Source organism: Electrophorus electricus, chromosome 7, assembly GCF_041902795.1.
Source record: "Electrophorus electricus isolate QZ-2024a chromosome 7, ASM4190279v1, whole genome shotgun sequence".
Lineage (NCBI taxonomy): Eukaryota > Metazoa > Chordata > Actinopteri > Gymnotiformes > Gymnotidae > Electrophorus > Electrophorus electricus.
Window position 1 is genome coordinate 25,785,839 of NC_137503.1, and position 19,620 is coordinate 25,805,458.

The 19,620-nt window shown below is 45.1% G+C and overlaps 1 protein-coding gene across 1 annotated transcript; it reads left to right on the forward strand.

The window, feature by feature from the left end:
• On the forward strand, window positions 1-18,315 carry susd6 (sushi domain containing 6). Its single transcript, XM_035524310.2, has 7 exons — window positions 1-231; window positions 4,352-4,514; window positions 15,799-15,990; window positions 16,172-16,363; window positions 16,913-17,051; window positions 17,250-17,653; window positions 17,750-18,315. The coding sequence occupies exons 2-7, from the start codon at window positions 4,394-4,396 to the stop codon at window positions 17,773-17,775; spliced, it is 1,074 nt and encodes a 357-aa protein (XP_035380203.2). The 5' UTR covers window positions 1-231; window positions 4,352-4,393; the 3' UTR covers window positions 17,776-18,315.
• The last annotated feature ends 1,305 nt before the right edge of the window (window positions 18,316-19,620 follow it).

Here is a 19,620-nt window from a genome sequence, read left to right on the forward strand (position 1 = left end):
ACGGTGTGAGAGCGAGGCCGCTGGGAGAGCTCGGCGACGACGGGAGGCGGTAACTAGCTTGTATTTTGAGCTGGTTAGCCGATTGTCCCGGGCGTATGTTGTCGGATGATTCAAATGAGACGAAATTCACACGTCACACGATTTTTTTTTTACCTAAGCAACGTTATATTTCTAAGTATTCGAATTAGCTTCATGTCCCGAAAGTGAATTCGGAGAGGACGGCATTTACTGGTAAGATTTGGAATGTCCTACTCTTGCGTGTCAGTTAGCCGGTTGGCTAACGATTGTTGGATATATCGAGTTCATCTTGTTCCCTTGGCTGGTAAAATAGCTAACGTTAGCTAGGTTAGCTTGCCCAGTCAGCTGTCCGGACAGCAAACGCCAGTTACCCCAGATTCTTTACTTCTTGGGGAGCGATACTGGCCCTTAAAATTAAGTCGGATCTTAACTTGGATAGTGCTACTTTTATCGAATGTTGGTGTCAATCAATTTTGTTATAGTAATTAGCTAGTTAAGATAGCTAGCTCTATAACCGCTATATAACCTAGTTAACCTAACGTTTTACCGGCCAGATTCAGACCATGCCGGAGAGCTCCAACATACTGAAAGCTGGCGGCCCTTAATTAGTGTAACGTTATCCTGCCTGCAATGTCTCAGGTGTTAATGCTACTGATTTCAGGTACTTCGAGACTACAGATAAAGTTACATAGCTAACTCTAGTCTAGATGTAGCTCGTACCAATCTATTTTGACGCCTTTTCAGTTTGTTTCTGTGTGACTATACTACACCGTTACGGTTTATTTTAAAACAGTGAAGTCATTCGAGCTCTTTACTTTAATTCTTGCGTGAATTTCATTTATAGCCCAGGTTATTTATTTATTTATTTGTCTATCTATCTATCTAAAGTCTAATCGCCTCTGTCACAGATTAATAGTACAGTTGCGTGGAGTGTTCTAATCAGTCCGTTTGCAGACGGTCTCAGAAACCGCAACGCTGTTTCTCAGCGATAACAGGGAGCGGGTCTTGTATTTCTGTAGTAACGCTAGTTATGTTGAATAGGGCACTTTTGTTTGGGACATGGAGTGCTTCTCTTTGTTTTACCAGCGCCAGTGCGTTTGCACGTGCCTGCGCGTGTGACTGAGCCCGGAGGCTACGCGTGCAGATGGTCGCGCGCAGCTCTTTCGTTGAGGGCTCAGCGTTGCGGAGGTCCCTAGTAGCCGTTAGTTTAACTTCGCTGGTCGCATAATGCTCCGCTATCGGAGTATACGGAATAACAATGACCTCCAGAATTCTTCAGGAACCTATAAATGGTGTTCTTTCAAAGTGTCTTCATTGTCACTTGACGGACATCAGTATCCCAAATACTGATGTCATGGTGGACTGTGTAAAACTGTCATAATACATTTACATTATATTAATTTGTGTTTGTTGGTCCTACTCTGTTGCATGTTTTTTGTTGTTGTTGTTGTTGTTTTTGTTTTTTTAGATGATTTGGAAACGTGTTTACAAATTACACATTATAATTTTTAAATAAAACTATTTACAGATACCACTTTTCTGATTTGGTACTTTGACACTTAATCTTTCTTTGGCCAGTTCTATATACTGAACCAGACACTGCTGAAGACAGATCAAGTGTTTCAAGTCTGCACTGGCAAAACTCAACTTGCTTAAATATAAATACATTTAACTACACTAGAAGAATTGGATAGTAATAGTTTTCACTATATAAACTAATTTAATAGGTTATATGGCTGTATATGCATGCATTTTACTTTCAGAATGTGCCTCAGTGATGTATGTTTCTATTTCATATGTACGTGATGGGTTTACTAGAGCATGACATGCAAGAGTATATTCTTTTTGTGTGTTTTCCTGTTTAAAATTTCCCCTTTTCCAGTTCTGTTAAAGCTTGATGTGTTTTCCTGTATTGCACTGTCCTGTCTTGTCTTGTCTTGTCTTGTCTTCTGAAGAAAGAATTTCCAGTCATGTCCAAGATTGAAACTCTCACCAAATTAATCTTTTGCATCACAGATTAGGCCTGTTACATATCCTGAATCTAGCCCTAACAGTTTAATACCCTGTGCAAAGACATGATCTCGGGTGTCATGTTTTTTTTCATCTAAAATTACTAAGCTCACTTAACATGCTGATACATTTCACATTGCATATCCATTACATCAAAATCTGTTTCTTTAGGTTAGCTATGTCTATAGCTTGGCACAGGGGACAGCACACTCCTTCCAAACCTTTGTCTTACAGTAGAGTAAGTGTTTGCTGCATTTAACAGTGTTTGGGCTACAAAGGAAGAACAGTCTTCCATGACCTGTTTTTGGTTCCCAATGTGAGAACTGCTGTAGCGCTCAAACTGAAACTCTGTGCCTTGCACTTTTCCCAGTTTTCTAACTGTTTTCTTTCATTTGGAATATGTTGGACAGGCCTTCTGACCTCCTCCGATGATAACTAATGTGTCGCAGCTGTGTCTGTCCCTCTGTTACTGCTGTGTGTGCAGCTTGAAGCCCTGTGGGCCTTAACACCTTGAAGTGTGCCGCAACAAAAGAGCCTTTCTTTACCATCACACAAGCTCTTCTTGCCAGATGGAGACTCACTCTCACCATCCTCTCCCAGCCCCACCCACACCCCCACCCTTGGTCTCAGTCTCTTGTCAACAGTAGGTTTTTACGCAACTAAAGCAAAATATTTTTTGTCTGAACCCATTTTCCTTGGAAGCCAGAAGCACCTCTGACGATACCTAATTGGATGAGCAGCTTGTGGTTTGAGGGCCATGCCCGACAGGTTCCGCTGACATCTGCCCTTCCTTTCCCCGTGCCTTTAAAGAGCTCTAGAATGCCGTGCGCCTGCGCTGTTGAGCTCTCCCTCTGTGCTTTTTCCTAGCACACAGACGGGACATTAAATTACGGGATTAAAGGATTATCACAGTAGGACTAGTGGCATTGACCTCACTTTGGACACTCTGGTGGTTAGGTGAGGTCCTGACGTACAGGTGATCATCTTTGATACCAGCAGCATGATTCACTGCATTCTTCCAAGCAGGCACTGAGAAATAATCGCTGTTTGTTTCCTGGCTGTGCTGGCATCTGATTGCAGTTTCGCAGGCTTACCACAATCAAAAGCTTCTGACATCAAGGCTCTTTATGACTCATTTACTTCTGTTATTTATTTATTTATTTGTGCTAATTGTCTGACAGATCATCAAATGCCAGCATCTTAAAACCTTTCGATTAAGACTTGAGCGAGAAGCCATTTCCCAGAATGTCAGCTTTAGCCAGGGTCAGGTGTGTGGGCTCGCGCGTGTGAATATGGCAGCAGGCGAACGCAGCGGTGCCAGTGGAACCTGCGTCACCACAGGCGTCCTGCAGTGAGCAGCAGAGAGTGGGGTGAGCACCAGACTGCTGGCCTTGTGGGAGGTGTTGGCCTGGGGTTCAGCAGTCTGGCCTCACCACACAAAAAAACACAAAAGATGAAGAACAATTTTTAAAATCTTGTATAGATGCTATAATAAAGCTATAGCAAATAATTTTATCAATTTGTTATAGCATACCCTAAAAATGGGCTTTCAGGGATGCATACAAGCACACAACACGCATTTGTGAAGTTTAAAGAGTCAAAATATGTCGTCTCAGTAGGGAATACTATAAAAGTCGTTTTTCTGCAAACTTAAGCACTATTGAGTTGTCTGCCCGAGGTCTTCTATTCTAATTTCTATCACTGCGTTGATGAACAGTGGTTTGAAATTAAAACGTAGTTGTTCCCTTGTGGCAGCGGAGGCTACAGGCAACCGCACAGTATGCTGTTGTTAGAGGGAGAGAGAGAGAGAGTACGTGAGGGATAAAGGAGAAAAGATTGTACATGTGGAGTGAGGCTGAGACATGAAGCCTCGACTGCACGGGCCTCTGCACATTTCGGCAAGATAAAAGATCTCTGCTGATACCTGGATAATATTTGCCATTGAACTTGGCAGTTTATAGTTCACATGATTTTTGAGTTGCAAATGAACAGGATCTTGTACGCTTGTTTGGCAAAGCAGGCCTAAATTCCCCTCCTTTCATTCCTATTGTCTTCTGTTTTCACTTCCCTCCGATTCTACATCTGATTCACTAGCATTTGCAGTCTGATCCACAAAGATTTTCTTTCAAATGAGTATGTGTAGTCTGAAATCTTCATCTCAAGATTGAATGGCCTACTGCATCACTGAATAGCCCTGTGTAGAAGAATATCAGATGGCAGATTCAACAAAGCTTCTGCTTTGCTTCTGGCTGCCCGTTTACAAAGTGTGTGTGTGTGTGTGTGTGTGTGTGTGTGTGTGTGTTCTCCATCTGTCTGTCCTCAGGTTAAGCCCGAGAGGACTTCAGCCGTGTGGCAGGGCTGAAAGATGTGTGATGGGATGGCGGCATGGGAAACGCTAGGCTGGGGCGTGCGGCTGCCTGCTCTGGTTGCCGTGGCGCTGCAGCTGCTCCTCTTCCTTGGCACGCTCTCGACAGGCCAGGCATCAGGTAAGAGCTGTACCACCCTCGCGTCATCCTGCGCAACACGCCCCCCCAAAATATATATACGCGCAGGCGCCGGGCCGTTAGTATTCTCAGTCAGCTCCAGAGTCCTCATAACACAAGCCTGCGGGTATTCTCTTTAACTTATTAAGGGAAAGATGTCACGACCCCGAGAGTCAGTGGCTGGAATACGTGTAGCAGTGCTTTTTTCAGTTGCCCGTGTTGAATCTGAAGGCTTGGTTTAGACTGGATTAGAGGTCTTTGTCTGCGGTGTGGGTTTATGGAAAATGGGCAGCTGCACTCGCACAGACAGTGAAGGCAGAGAAGACAGCTTGCGGTTTGGAAGGCATCCCCGTTTTGGTATCGCGCTGATTTCTTTGTACAGATGCCACAAATAGAGAGCTGGGCTTCAGGAACTTGTTTGAATAAAACAAGCATTGCCGGATCACTTTCGGTCAACCAGTTCAACCACTTCAGCGCGCACACACACACACGAGATAATGGTGTCCTTGCCGAGGGGGCGGATGTCCTGTGTATTCCGTGGACCTGGCACACAGCCTGGGTCACCCCCAGCGTCAGCGTGCCTGTGTGCACAGTGCTTAAATGGATTTCCGTTTTTAACATGGCCAGAGAAGAAACGCTATTTTAAGATGGTCATCTTGCCGTCTGGATGTCCTTGCTCAGCTCATGAGGGTGTGCCAGGCTTCACCACATCAGGGCCTAACGTGAGATGAGGGAGTCGCAGCGAGAGCCGCTCAGGTGAAGGAGGGAGGGAGGGAGAGAGAGAGACCGACCGACCGACCGACCTGCAGTGTTCGTACAGGTCATAACGCAGGGACGTTCACTACTTCGGGGGCGCGGCTGTGGGGGTATGTTTCCACATTTGTTATGTGTCTCTCATCATTGAGCTTTTCGCAGCTTTCCTACAGACCACTTTCTTATTCCATCTTCTGTAGTGCTGCTTTATTTAAGCATCACCAATTCAGATTCCCTGTGCATGTGCGTGCACCAGCGGAGAAGTTCTCTGAGGGAGACGCAAAGCAGGAACATGAAGAGTTTATGGCATTGCGCCATTTTGGGTCATTTTTGGATTATCCTCTCCAAAGCCCATAGTCCCTCTGCCTCCGCTGCTCAATCTGCAGAGTTCAGGCATCATCAGTAATCCCCCGGCAGTCACTGAACAATGGCTTCTGTAGTTTCAGACACTTATGAATATTAAATTTGCCAGTGCCATTAAACAGATATTTGATTATATGGGGAGGTTTTTAATCACATTCCAATATGCAAATGGGGCTCAACAAAGCACAAGTAAGAGTTAATTCCAATTTCCTGCAAACACAATTTTAGAGATATGAAAGACAAACAAATATTTTTTTGAATGAGAATGAAACAATGACAGTGTTCTTTAAATGTTTATGAGTACTAGCTTTTTCTGGGTACTGGAGATTAACACAACCATAGCCAGAGGTATGTGGCAACCACAGTAGTAACACCATCTATGGCACTTTGGACTTCCTGAATTTTGAACTACTTCCTGTTTTTGTGTTTTGGTTGTCAAACTGTTATAGGAACTGTTCAAAAACATGTCTGGGACTATGTAAGACATGTGAGTAAACTGAAGGAGGAACGCATGAATCAGATAGCAGTGGAAGGCAGACAGGGAGGACAAGCCTAAACTTCTGCTTTCCTAAGCAAACTGAAAACAGAACCCTGATGACTGGTTTGACTCTGAGAGTTTCCAGATTTGACAAAAGGCTCTCCTGAGACATTGGCCATTCTGGTCCTGATGCATTGACTCCAAAAATGCAATTGCAATGCAGCACGTATACACCATGAGTCTTTTTACCCACAGAACTGTTGCACAAATATTTTTTAATTAGTTTCATAAGTGTCAGTACACTTGGTGTTTTGAAAGGAAGTAAGTACAATGGGCTGAGTGTGTGTATGCGTGTATATGCGCACATGCGTGTGAGAACCTCTGCTTCCTGTGCAGTGAAGTGGTTGTGTATTCAGAGCTAAGCCTGCCAGGGCCTTACTCACTTTCCTGTGTTCTACTCAGCTTCCACTGTTTGATGCTTTATCTCTGATAAATGTTAAGACATTCAAACTCCCGTTATTGAACATGAACATGCATCTAAGTTTGAGAGAATTGTGATTTCACAAAAAGTAGGCTTCGACTCTTCATCCCTGCAGTGAAAAAGTGGCCTTAATCAGCCGTGACCTGGGAGAGAAGAGGTCCCAATACTTTCATTGCTTAACGTCAGTGCGAACAGTGACACAAGCCACAAATACACCACCTAGTTTTGAAACCGTAATAAATCGGCTGAAAACCAGTTAGACTGCAATATTCCAATTTTTCCATCACACATGGTCCAATTTTTAATCTCTTATTTTAATTGCCTTTTTAAATGGACTGAAACGCGAATGGTTTGCTGCGTAAGACGGTGGTGTTGCCAGGCCCTGGGTGAGACGGTTGTGGGGGGGGCGAGCGATTCTGCACCAGAGTAAAATGTAGCGTCTACTCGATGTGAAAAGTGAAATATCACTTCACAGATGTCCGCTTTCGATGAGTTTCTAATCTGCCAGGTGCAAATGAGCTACTGCTGATGTTTAGTTAAAGACATTTGTTTAGGCTATATTTTGGACCCTTTTTTGGACCCTGTTCTTAAGCTGTGATTTTGGATAAACCTAGCCTAATTATCTGTGTACAGTGGTCCCAGTCCAATGATCCACGTGTGTTCTCCCTGCTGAAACACCTCTGGTCCAGAATCACCAGGCCCTTCGCCAACTGCTTCAGGGTGGCCAGAAACACAAAGGTGGCATATGGCACAGGCTGCTCTGGGACCAGGCTGGACCACCGGTCACATCACCGCAAAGGCCGACAGCCTGGGCTGTTACCAGTCCCGAGGTAAATCTCATGGTGTTCTCGCTTCACATCAGGAGGCGGATGACGCTATAGCAACCCAGATGTGCTTCAGCGAGGAACGCGTTCACACGCTTTGCACAGCGCCAGGAAGTGCACAGGCAGAGGCGGATGAGCCAATTTTGAAAACAGTCCATATAACTTGGCCTTTAAACCAAATCACGCATAGTTCACTGAAAAGGTTTGTGAAACAAAATCTAGTTCATGGTTCTCTGGGTGGAGTGCTTGTTTTTATTTATTTATTTTAAAAAAAAGAATTTCGGTTGCTGAAAGCTCAGTTTGAGTAAGCAGTGCTTTTACACTATAGTCCTGCTTCCCCTTTTCACTTTGGGTTTTTCAGAAAACCTGAACCAGGACTCTGGCTTCTCCTGTCCTCTTGAGTGTGAAACATTCATTCTCACACACCCCAGGACTCGGGGAAGATGGCCATGTGTGTGCGTGCGTGCCACTGGTCTTGTGGGGGCACACCATGCCGCTGGTCATGTGGGAGAGAAGTGCCGGCTAGGGTCACAGAGGGTCTCGCACAGCAGTTCAGCCGAGTGCAGTGCTATCCACCAGCCCCCATCAGGAGTCAACCCGTGCGATGTTACTGTGCCATGCCTGTAATCAGCCTGCCTTTTAACAAACTTTCACGAAAGGGGCTCAGCACTTCATGGACTGTTTAATCATTTCTCTGTGGTTTAATGCTGTTTGCACTGTGAGGCAGAGTGAAGCCTGCTCAGCAGAGGGTCGATATGCTGTAATGTGCTGTGTAGTATAATCGCATTTAGGTTTATTATATTTACATGTTTGTAAGGTTTCTGTTTTTGTTTGTTTTTTACTTTCTCAACTTTTCTTCACAAACTGACCTAAAATCCAGTGTATCTGTCCATCACATAGCCAAAATTGACTGACATTTGTAGCTAGAAAAAACTGTGGTATGTGAAAAATTTTGCAAACCACTAATCTCTTTATTGAAGTGATGAATATGAGATGTGTGCAGCTTACCCAATTTCATGGGGTTCTGTGTGTGATGAAATAAATATTTGTTGCAGCAAGCCTCTGTTTTGACTGCTGAGAGGAGAGACTGACCCTATGGTTTGTTCTCACGAGTCCTCAAAATCAGACAAAGCGAACTGGTGAGATTCTTGTCTGACATGCAGTCCAAAAGCTTCTCAGTTGAGACATGCTTTCAGTTTGGGAATAGACTTCTAATAAGAGTCTGAGTGTAGCTACTTCCTTTTTCCTGTCAGTATCCAATCCACTCCCGACCCTCTGGCTGTTTTACTACTGCACTCTTCCTCACACTCAGAGCACACAGTGATCAGTGGGTAAAGTCCCACACAGAGGAGAGTGGTTTTCCTGTTTTATAATGGACGCTCTTGTGAAACAGGCTCTTTTTGAGTAAATAGCAGTGAACAGCACCACACCCTGTACAGATGATGCACCAACCATCCTTTTGAAGGAAGTAAATATTGTTGCTCCGCGTTCGTGCAAAACTGCACAGACGATACTTGCGCTTCCTGTCCAGGTACTTTTAGACGTTTTTTATGCATGTGAACACAGAATGAGTTTCTCATTGGCATTGGAGTGTTTTATCTGTTTAGAAGTTTTGCTTAGTTAACCTCCCCTTGCTGTGTCTGGGCCCCGCGTCTGTATTGCCTTCTCCTTTGGTGATGGCTTGCCAGATAACGTGACTATAGTCCCAAACTGCTGCTTCTGGCGAGAGATAAGCAGGCAGATGGACAGGGAGTGGACCCATGTGGGGATTTGAGGAAGGAAAAAACATTTATGTAAATGAGAGCTGATGTGAACTTTATCCAACTGACTCATAGCAAAGCTTGGATTGTGTACTTAATTATAATGTACTGGTTAGTGCCGCCCCCCCGCCCCAAAAAAAAGAAACCTGCTCTAATAAAGCACTTAAAAACATTTACAAAACACTTTTTTAATATCCTCTCAGGTTCTTTTGTGACCCAACCCCTTGACATCAATAATATGTGTTGCGTCTACTCTAAGCAAGTCACAGTTTTTACAGTACAGTTGTAGTAATTCAAAGTTTTGTTTCGCTCTCTTACCATCTGTCCATATGGTCTGGATTCATTAAGGTCTGCTGTGTAACAGTCAGCCTGTGAATAGCCTAGTCAGCCTTTTCTCCCCCTTCTGGCTTTGCTGAGGCTCGTGACGCCTGTCAAGCACAGCTGCTGTGACACAGTGGGAGAGCTCTGTCTCTGAGAGGCTGAGCAGCTCTGCCTGGCCGCCTGCTACAAAGGGTCCAGTCTGTCCGCTATAGCAGCCACGGCACATACCAGCAGCGGGCGAGAGACACCAGGCCAGCAGACGCGAGTGCTGGCTCTGACCTGCTGTACGCGCTCTCTCTCTCTCTCTCTCTCTCACATACACAAACAACTTTCTCTCTCTCTCTCTCTCTCTCTCTCTCTCCCTCTCCATGTGTGCATGCAAATTGAGAGGGAGGTATTTCTGCCCTGCAGCTGTCCCTGCGGGGTGAAGGGGTGCAAGGCCCAGGCCCATGCAAACTCCCATCTGCCACTTCTGAGCACAGCTGCCAAAAGGCTCAAGAAACAATAGGGTTTTTCCCTGACCCCATACCCATCAGGCTTTGCATACTGCAAGGGATTCCTCCTGTCTCCACGTTGTTTAATTTTTGTTGGGTCAGGCTCCTTAAATGTGCCAGCCAATGACCCAGGACCATCAAAAAGATGTCACAAAGAGCATATGGAGGGTTGATTTGTGGTTTTATTCTGCCTCTTTGAACTCTTTAGGGACTACCTAAATGTGTGTGGTGGGGAGGGGGAGGAATGGTCCCAGGAAGCAGAGACTGTAGCCTATGCTTAAGCTATGTCATCTGTAGGAGCTCTAAGAGTCACTGAACTGGACAGCCCGTCCACATGATCGTTTTTGTGACATTCGACAACAGAGGGTCACAGCTGCTGGGCAGGAATGCTTGGGTCCGGGAGCCCAGGGCCACCCTTCTGCCAGGGCACGTTACGCACCTCCAGCCAAACCTGTCAAATAGTGCTTCGATTTGGTTGTGCTTTCAGAGAGAAGTACATGTAGAAACCTGCATCTGACCCCTCCCCCGCCCCCTTGCCACCCTAGCACGTAGCACAGAAGAAGCCTCAGGGAGAATATCCATGATGCAGTTTGGCAATCTTCTTGCACAACAGGACGCTGGAAACCCATGTAGCTTACCTGCTGATCTTTTAACACACATTCCCATGACTCACCCCCTCTGCTTGTAAGGCTTGTGTTTTGATTGATGAGCATGAACTTGTGCTGCAACCAGTGTATGATCACTGTATCTAAAAAGTTGACTTACTGAAGCCACATTTAATATGTAATTACTAATGTTTTGCAAAACAATGGATATTTTCAACAAAACATGGCCATCATATCCATATAATTGTTGAAGAGGTTTTGCTAATGTTGTCACAAGAAATGAAAATCTGGCACAATTGTGAAGCTCGTCAGACGAATTGGCCTGTGTCTGGGACACCAGCTTCTCAGCAGTCTTCCAGTTTTAGGTCTAAAATGTACACTGGTAGGCTAATGGACAAAGGTTATATTCCACTAATCTCTATTCACTGACATTTAATGCAACCAGGAAAAGACAAGTATTTTACTCTGTGAAGGAATGAATACATTGCCATTTATTTGGTGTTATTTATAAATGCCACTTCATACTGTTTTTGCATATAAATACTGACATGACAGACACAAAGCAACATAACCCACATTAATGTATTACAAATATACCCATAGCAATTAATTCCATTCACTAATGAGGAAGCCAAAATCTAGGAATGTTTATGTGGAATGTTGCATGTTTTCTTTGCATTTTTTAAGATCAGTCAAATATTAGACACACAAATATTAAACTACTATCATTAGCCACTATGTTAGTTCTAATACTAATAACTCATGAGTCTAGGCCTAAACTGAAAACAATAAATTGTTAGATTAACTTTACACAATGCATGTTACATAGCACTTCCATAGAAGAGAACATAACCAAGTCCATTTACCATCTAAATTTATAAAAAGATACTAATGAGCCTATAATGATTGTAACCAAAAATAATAGGAAAATTAACCCCAACAACAAGTCGAGACACATAGATTTAAAAGGATCAGCGTGATATGTCTATGTGGGTTATGATGAGTAGCCTATTTTACAAGGGAGTCATGTTGCTTGGCCAAACAAAACAATCACATCAGATCAGATGCTATGTTGCAAATCGGCCGTCTGATGTGACGGAAGACTCCAGGAAATGGCAACTCTACTTACCTTCATTGTCCACACTGGGGTTATTAACAGCCTGGAAATGTACTACTCCGAACCTCAGGTTTCACTGATTTACAGTGGTGCAGTGATAGCTCAGTGGTTGAGGTACCTTGTAATTGGAAGGTTGCTGGTTCAAGCCCCACCACTGCCAGGTTGCCACTGTTGGGTCCCTGAGCAAGGCCCTTAACCCTCAATTGCACAGGTTGTACTCCGTCATAATTGTAAGTCGCTTTGGATAAAGGCGTAGGCTCAATGCCATAAATGTAAGGTAAATGGTTCAAACTGCACCTTGACTAAATTGTTTTGAAACCAAATACAAACCCTGTCCTGCAAAAGCTCCAGCAGCCTGGCTGAGGCTGAGCTATGTCTGCAGTAACCCTGCTTCTCTGGGCCGTCATGGCCTGCATTTGAAATGATGAGAGCACATCACTCATATGGAACTTCCTGGCCTGCAGACCATACAAGCGGTGCCAGACCAAGGCCAGGAGGATTGTGAAGGCCCCCACACATCCCAACAATTGGCTCTTCTCTCTGTTGAGGTGAGGGAAGCGCTTTTGCTCCCTGAAGACCAACACAGAGAGACAGGGCAACTGATGCACTGTGGGCACTGCTCTGTGTACTGTGTATGATGTCAACAGTGACACCATAAAAAGACTGTAATAACTGTAAATTTGTAAAAAAAACAAAAAAACAAACACTGTACAATTTCCAATTTGTTTTTGTGTGCGTGTGTGTGTGTGTATGTATGTGTGTGTATGTGTATATATATATATATATATATATATATATATATATATATATATATATATATATATATATATATTAAAATTATTAGTATTATTATTTTTACTGTAGTTCCTGGACGGAGCAGTTACAAAAGCATTTCACTGCGAGTTATACCATGTATGACTATGTATGTGACAAATAAAACTTTGAAACTTGGTGGTGGTGTGAAGATGGCTTCCTTGGCCCACCTGCTGGACGTTTTTTCCTGTCCCTTGACCACTTGTAGTGAGATGATGCTCAGTGATGATCGGCTACCCTCTGGGTGAAAATAAGATCCATGGACGCAAAAGGTCCTCTAGGTCTGGGTGACGTTAACTGTGCTGTCTGGCTTCCTCTGCACAACTATGGTCAAAGGTTTATACAGCCACACATGACTGCAATATGCTTTCAGGATACACGAGGCTTGACGCATTCCTTGTAATTGAGAACCATAATTTTAGTACATGAGATTGTTAGTTATGTCTTCAGTTGAAGTTTTTGAGGAAGTCTGGCTTCCCTTGTCTTCTGCGAGGAATAGCCACTGAAATATATAAGCATATAGCGCATAGTGTGTGTATATATACCCGAATCATGCGTATTGTGTAAGAGATTCTGATCACTGTTTTTGTTTTTAAAAAATGGAACTTTGTTTGGCTTTCTCATAACTGAATATGCAGTTTATTTATCTAGTGTTCTGAATTGGCCAAGAAAATCCCACATATCCCCCATTTTCTCAATTACTTCCATAATCAATTGCAAATAAAAGAAATTGACAAACACCTTATCTAATATATTTCATATATAATGGTATAAGTTTAGAGCTGTTGGAAGGCCCAGTGTGGGAGAGGTGTCGTTGTAGTTTGAGACAGTAATAAAAGAACAGGAATAAACTTGGAGCCTTGTCCCTTCTGTCCTACAAGTGTTGCCATAAATGTCCTTTCTTCTACGTTACTAACTCTTCCCAACGGCCCATTCACTTATACGGATTGCTCAGTCCCTGTGAATAGAGGCAGGGGCACTGGAGGGTTCCTCTACCCTGTGCATCACTTGAGCTCACTCATTTTCCCGTATCCTCCTCCTCTTTTTAGGGTTACGGTAATTCTAAACAAAGAATTTGAGTGTAGCTGTTTTCTCTTTTCTTTCTGGCTTGCTCTCTCCATCCCCCCCTTCACCTTTGACTGTCCTTACCTCTCTTTAGCAGCCACACACACACACACACAAAAACGCACGCATATGTTATGACTCACCCATCCTGTCCTCCACGCATTCCCAGGGGAACCTGGTGTGTGGTTGGTAAGCTATCCTGAAACTCTAGATGTGGGGAGTGGCTTCCCTGTGCTCCCTGGCTCGAACACAAGACTCTAGGAGTGTATTATAGCTCACGCTCCCCAGGAGGGAACCGCCCTCCGTTCTCAAGCCCTACCCGAGCCCCTCGAGACCTGACGTATCAGGGTGGGGGGGGCGCGTAGCTGCTGTGTGTTCATGCTTCCCGAGCAGTAACATATTTTCCCAGCAGGCAGCTGTAGCAGCCCACGCGTTCAAATCTGTTTGTTTTGAAAAGCCTCTGACTTTACCAGACAGAATGCGCATTATAGGTCGAGAAATGGCACAAACAGCATCAAGACGCGTACAAGCCTAGTCCCTCTGGGATTTGGGGGGGGGGGGGTAATGTAGGGCAAAAAAACAGGAGAGAAAACAACCCCAGCCGACAATGCCGATGTTCAGTAAGGTGTTCTGGAGCCTGAGCTGTGTGGAGACCTGCAGGGCTCTGTTTGGTCTCAGCAAGCTGCTCCCGGCCGCCGCGATCAGTGGAATGGGATCAGCTTTAGCCCCTGGCTGTTTGTAAAGATAAATCGTTAGAATTTCAGTTTGTTGTTGATCAGTTGAGTGCATATATATGAATGTTTGTGTAATGGTGATTTTTAAATGTATGTATTTATTTAAATTCTCTTTGTTTTTTCCTTCAATAAATAATGTCTGGAATGTTTGAACCCAAAGCCCAACCCCCCCTGTGTTTCAGTCTGCTATAAGCAAGAGGCAAGACTGGGATGAGTGCAAGAGTCAGCGGCATAGATAAACGATCCATGTCGAGCTTGGTGGACCAGGATCTTCAGTGCAGTGGGGTGCTTGATGGCCAGGCCTGATGCCACCTCCTGGCATCTTTCTTGTGCTTTTGTTTACCTTTGCTTTGTCCCAATTGGCACGCATGCCATTCACTGCTCATTAGCCTCTTGCTGCAGAAGTTGCGTCTGAAGACGTGTCTAGGCATATTGGCTCAGCCTGCAGAAATCCATTCCCTTCCACAGTTCTGTAATTTTTATCATGCGTTTCCTCATCTGTCCTTTCGGTTCAGTGACTCATGTGACCAGGGGACCAGGGGGTTTCATGTTCCTAATGAAGCTCAGCCTGTGTAGGCCTGCGCAGTTAAACCGTTTGCATTAACACAGTTTTGGTTTGGATATGAAATTAGTGTGGTAAACACAGACACAGCTAAACTGCACTTCCTGGCTTTACTGGAGGCACAAGAGTTGTGACTTCGGTGAGAGAGAACCTCGCCTCCTCAGTAGTAGCCGAAGAGACCACATGCTGTTTGCATGGTGTGCTGGGACCCCCTGCGTGTCGGGAATTTTCACTCTGCAGCCGCTGTGTTGAGACAGAGTTTCAAGTGTTCTTTTCACCGTGGCTATGAATGCAGCAGTGGCCCAGATGCCCAGTGATGTCAGTGCATATTTGGTACACAAGTCTCTCTTTTTTCATCCTTTGTAAGCCCATTTACCCAATTAAACATCAGAGTTAGAAGCTATGGCTATAAATTGTATACTGAATTATTAACAGCCGTGGGGATTTTAGTGGGCCTTTTTGTGACTCATCAGTTTTCACCTGGGAATCATTATACTAGTGGCTGGAAATGGTAAATGGCCAGAAACTCCTCACAGCAAAGAGGCTTTGAACTCGGGTAATGAAGCAGATCAGAAGCTGAGCTAGTCACTGACTAATAAATGGTCACATACTCTTCTGCCTCTCTCCATAGTGTAGTGTTTGAGAGAACTGATCATATTGTGGTATGAGAGAAACTTCAGATTACCAATGCATTTTTATTTATTCATTTACATACTTGCTTATTTAAATTTGAAAAGCTGAAATTAAATAATGGACTTTCATACCAGCAGTAAATGTTATGTGGATCAGTGATCGGTATTAAGCCATTATTTGTACCCTGCTGTATTTCAGCCATAGGCAAGTGTGGTTTTTCATGTGGGTGGAGCTCTCGCCAAGCCCATGGTTTAATCCTTCCCCGTTTCCCTGTGCTCCCACAGGCTGCTCCAGGCCCTCTACCGTGCAGCACGGCCGGTGGAACCTCACGGAGACCAACCGCGGCTCCCTCCCCGCAGGCACGGTGGTGCAGTACGGCTGCGAGCCCGGCTACACGCTGAGCGGCGAAGCCGTGGTCACTTGCACCGCCCCGGGCCACTGGGTCCCCAACCCGCCCCACTGCCTCAAAAACTATGGTGAGTCGCGCGCTCAGCACGCCTGGCCCTGGGCGTTGCTGAGCGTTTAGCCTCGTGGATGTCAGCATGCCCTGAGTTAAGCACTTAAGCACTCGACGGTCAGTTGATGAGCATAACAGCACTCTGTGTCCTGAGTTGAGCGTGCACTTGATTTAACAAAGGGACCTTTGCGCCCGTGTAGTCTGTCGTCCCCCGAGTGAGCCGGAGAACGGGGGCTACATGTGCCACCCGTCGCCCTGCCACAGACTGACCGACGGCACCGTCATCGAGTACTTCTGCGACGAGGGCTACACGTTGAAAGGCTACAGGTATCACACCTGCAACAACGGCGACTGGGACTCGGCCACACCCATCGTCTGTCACCTGGGACAAGGTAGAGCAACCTGCAGCACCAACGTACAAATAGCTGCATGAATGCCAGAAGGCCCGGCCCTGCCAGGGATTTTGGCATTTTGCTGCTGGCGTTTTAGCCTCTTAGACTCATGTGGCATAATGTGTTTTATGTCATTTTGTTCTTCATAATATCCTGTTCATTTGGACCTGGGTATTAATAGTACCTCTTTAATTATATGAGGATTTGGCAGAATTTCTGTTAATGCAATGGAATTAGCCACTGAATATGTTCATAGTGACATTTTACCAGCTTACTGGTTTGCTACATTTACTTTTGTTCCCTCGAAATTTATAAAAATGGATTCCTGCATGTTCCCTAAAATGTGAACACTGTCTCAAATCAAAGCAGACATCCTACCGCAATGTTGACCTCATAGTGATTGTTTCTGTTCCAGTGAAATGTACTGGAGCACAGAGCCAAATTCCCAGTGACTCTCAGACAAAGTGTTGTGTATCGTCGCCTGTCCAGTTGTGCTGGCTTGCCTCCAGCCGTGCCTGCGTCTGATTAGCTGCCATGTGCGTCACACAGGGAAGGAGGAGCGCTCTCCCCTGGCTATGCCTGCCCTGTCCATCGTGGTGACCACGGCGAGCACGGTGATTCTCATCCTGCTGCTGGTGGTCCTTGTCGTCCTGCTGCAGCCCAAGCTCAAGTCCTTCCACCATAGCAGGTGCGTCGCCGGCCAGTTATCAGCTGTTTATGTATATGTATTTCTGTTAAGAAATTGTGATGCAGCTCCCCCTCTCCTCTGCCCTTCTCTCTCTCTTACCCTTTTGCCCCTTCTCTCTCTCTCTCTCTCTCTCTTACCCTTTTGCCCCTTCTCTCTCTCTCTCTTACCCTTTTGCCCCTTCTCTCTCTCTCTCTCCAGGCGTGAGCAGGGAGTATCAGGCCAGCCTGCCTCCATCATAGTGGAGGGTGTGCAGGTCTCCCTGCCCTCCTACGAGGAGGCGGTGTATGGGAGTGCTGGAGTGGCCCCGCCCCCCCCCGACTCCCGTGTGCAGATTGTGCTCTCCGAGGGCCCGCAGTTGGAGGCCCACGCTGCGGAGCCCGGCCCATCCATGCTGGAACCTGCCCCCCCCCACTCCACCTCCTCCTCCTCCTCCTCCTCCTCCTCCTCCTCCTCCTCGCTCTCCCGCCACGAGACCGCACTGGTTCACCAGGTGCTGCCTTCGTCATGGACGGCCGAGCTGGCTGGCGCGGCGGCCGCCTGCGGGCCCAGTAGCGACCAACACAGCCTGCTCTCGCTCACCTCCGCCGAGGATTACGGCGACGGTACGGCCCCGGCACACATCCCACTCCCGCGGACAGCCACGCTCCCGCCCGCTGCTCTAACCTCTGTCCCTCTCTCTCTCTCTTCTGCATTGACAGATATTCCGTTGCTGAAGGAGGCCTGAGTCGGCTCCTGCTCTCCGCGGATGATCACCAGGACTGTGGCTCCTTAAGCTTCGTACCAAACAACCCCCCCCCCCCCCCCCCCCCACTGCTGCCATACAGAACGCAAGAGGAACCAAATGCCTGTAGATCGCCCCATGACTAAAAACTCTCTGGCCCACGGTGTCTGAGCTTCAGTGTTACCCCTATGTGGTCTGTCAGCTCGTCTCACTAGAAGGCCCCGCTACTCAGATACCCCCGTAAATGGTTGCACAGATGCTCTCTAAATTATAGGAGTATGTATAGTGTATACATAATAGCATTTCAGTTGTAAGCCCCCCCCCCCCGGTGTCCTGATAAGCATTTGCACTCATAAAGGCTTACCTTGTCACAGTTGTGAGGATTTGCTAATTACAAATGCGTTCAGTTTCTATGCTGTGTAAGAGGTGATGAATGGATGTTTCTGTGACCTCTGAAAAAAAAGGTGTTTGATGGGCAAATACCTGATAAGCCGTACCCTTTTCATTTTTTATGCTGCATGTTCTGTGCATCTTAATTTTTAAATACACCCCCCCCCCCCCCCCCCAATAACATACACATTAGAGAAAAAGCATGCTGCATAGCACCATCTCCACACTTGATGGGTCAGCCAGGGATGAACATAGTACTGTATTCACAGACATGCTTGTCTGTCTGTTTGCTACAAAGTGGAACTGTGTACGCACATGTGTATGTAATATGTAATTAAAGAGGCCTCGAAAGTATCAAGCTTTTTAAAAAAATAAATAATACCTTATTATTTTTGAATAAGTGATGTCATCCAATCAGGAATGTTTTGTCTGTCCAGGTATAGGGAGATGTACTTTAAAAAAACAACAAAAAAAGGTTTGCTCTTACATTAAACAAAGACCCAGAACTCAAGAAAATTTAATCTCTGAAAGTGAGAATGTGTTGTTGTTGACAGAAAACTGCATCAGGCTGCACTAAGAGTGATTACATATCAGATGCGTGTCTTGCTTAAGGTTCGTTACCCCACCCGTTTGCAGCTTTTTAAACTTGTTTTTTGGCCAATTCCATACCAAGTGGAATAACATTTGATTTGTGGATGGTAAGCCATCTTCTCATGCTTTATAATATTGTGTCTTGTTTTTACCTGGGTTCAGTAACAGAGCAGTGTCTTGGTAGTCTGATGCTCTGTTTTCTTTGCTCATTTGTGTAAACCCCTTTCCTCTTCTTTGAGTGGCTTACTGAAAGCGAAATGGAACTGTCGCCTTAAGACTTGTGTATTTCATAATTTTGTGATTGTTTCTTCCATCTCACATGCTATACAATATTGATGTGTCTTCAGTTTACTGATGGCCTTACATTTTTACTTTCTATGCAGGGTCTTGTGGATTTTCAGAGCGGGGGGGTCCTTTTCTTTTTTGCAGAGGACATTAATGAACAACGTCCATCATTTTTGCTCTAAACCTTCCTCTCCATCCAGTGACTGCACTATGAACAATACTGCACCTGTTCTAATTTCTGTTCTTGCAGCTGTTGTATTTAAAAAAAAAAAAAAAAAAAAAAAAGTCCCTGGCGCCATTGTATGGTGTTAGCCATGTTATCATACCCTTTTCATTTTTTTTTTTCTCTGTACATTGCAGTGGGTGTGAAGATGATAATATTTTAATATTTGTATAAAGTTTAATTTAATTATACAGTGTGTGTATATAACTATTTCTAATTAAAGCTTTCCTTGGAAGTGCTCCAGTCACCTTAATTGGTTTTGACTAAACTCAGCTGGATACCCTGCTCTTAATATTCTAGAATGAACACGTTTTGTATAGGAAAGTAGACTGAGGTGATGGTGTTTAGTAAATCACAGT

What these genes read in the sequence shown, in the direction of transcription:
- susd6 (XM_035524310.2), top strand. Translation starts at nt 4,394, where the DNA reads ATGTGTGATGGGATGGCGGCATGGGAAACGCTAGGCTGGGGCGTGCGG. An exon ending in CTCGACAGGCCAGGCATCAG is followed by an intron (nt 4,515 to 15,798) that starts GTAAGAGCTGTA and finishes GTGCTCCCACAG; the next exon opens with GCTGCTCCAGGCCCTCTACC. An exon ending in CGCCGAGGATTACGGCGACG is followed by an intron (nt 17,654 to 17,749) that starts GTACGGCCCCGG and finishes CTGCATTGACAG; the next exon opens with ATATTCCGTTGCTGAAGGAG.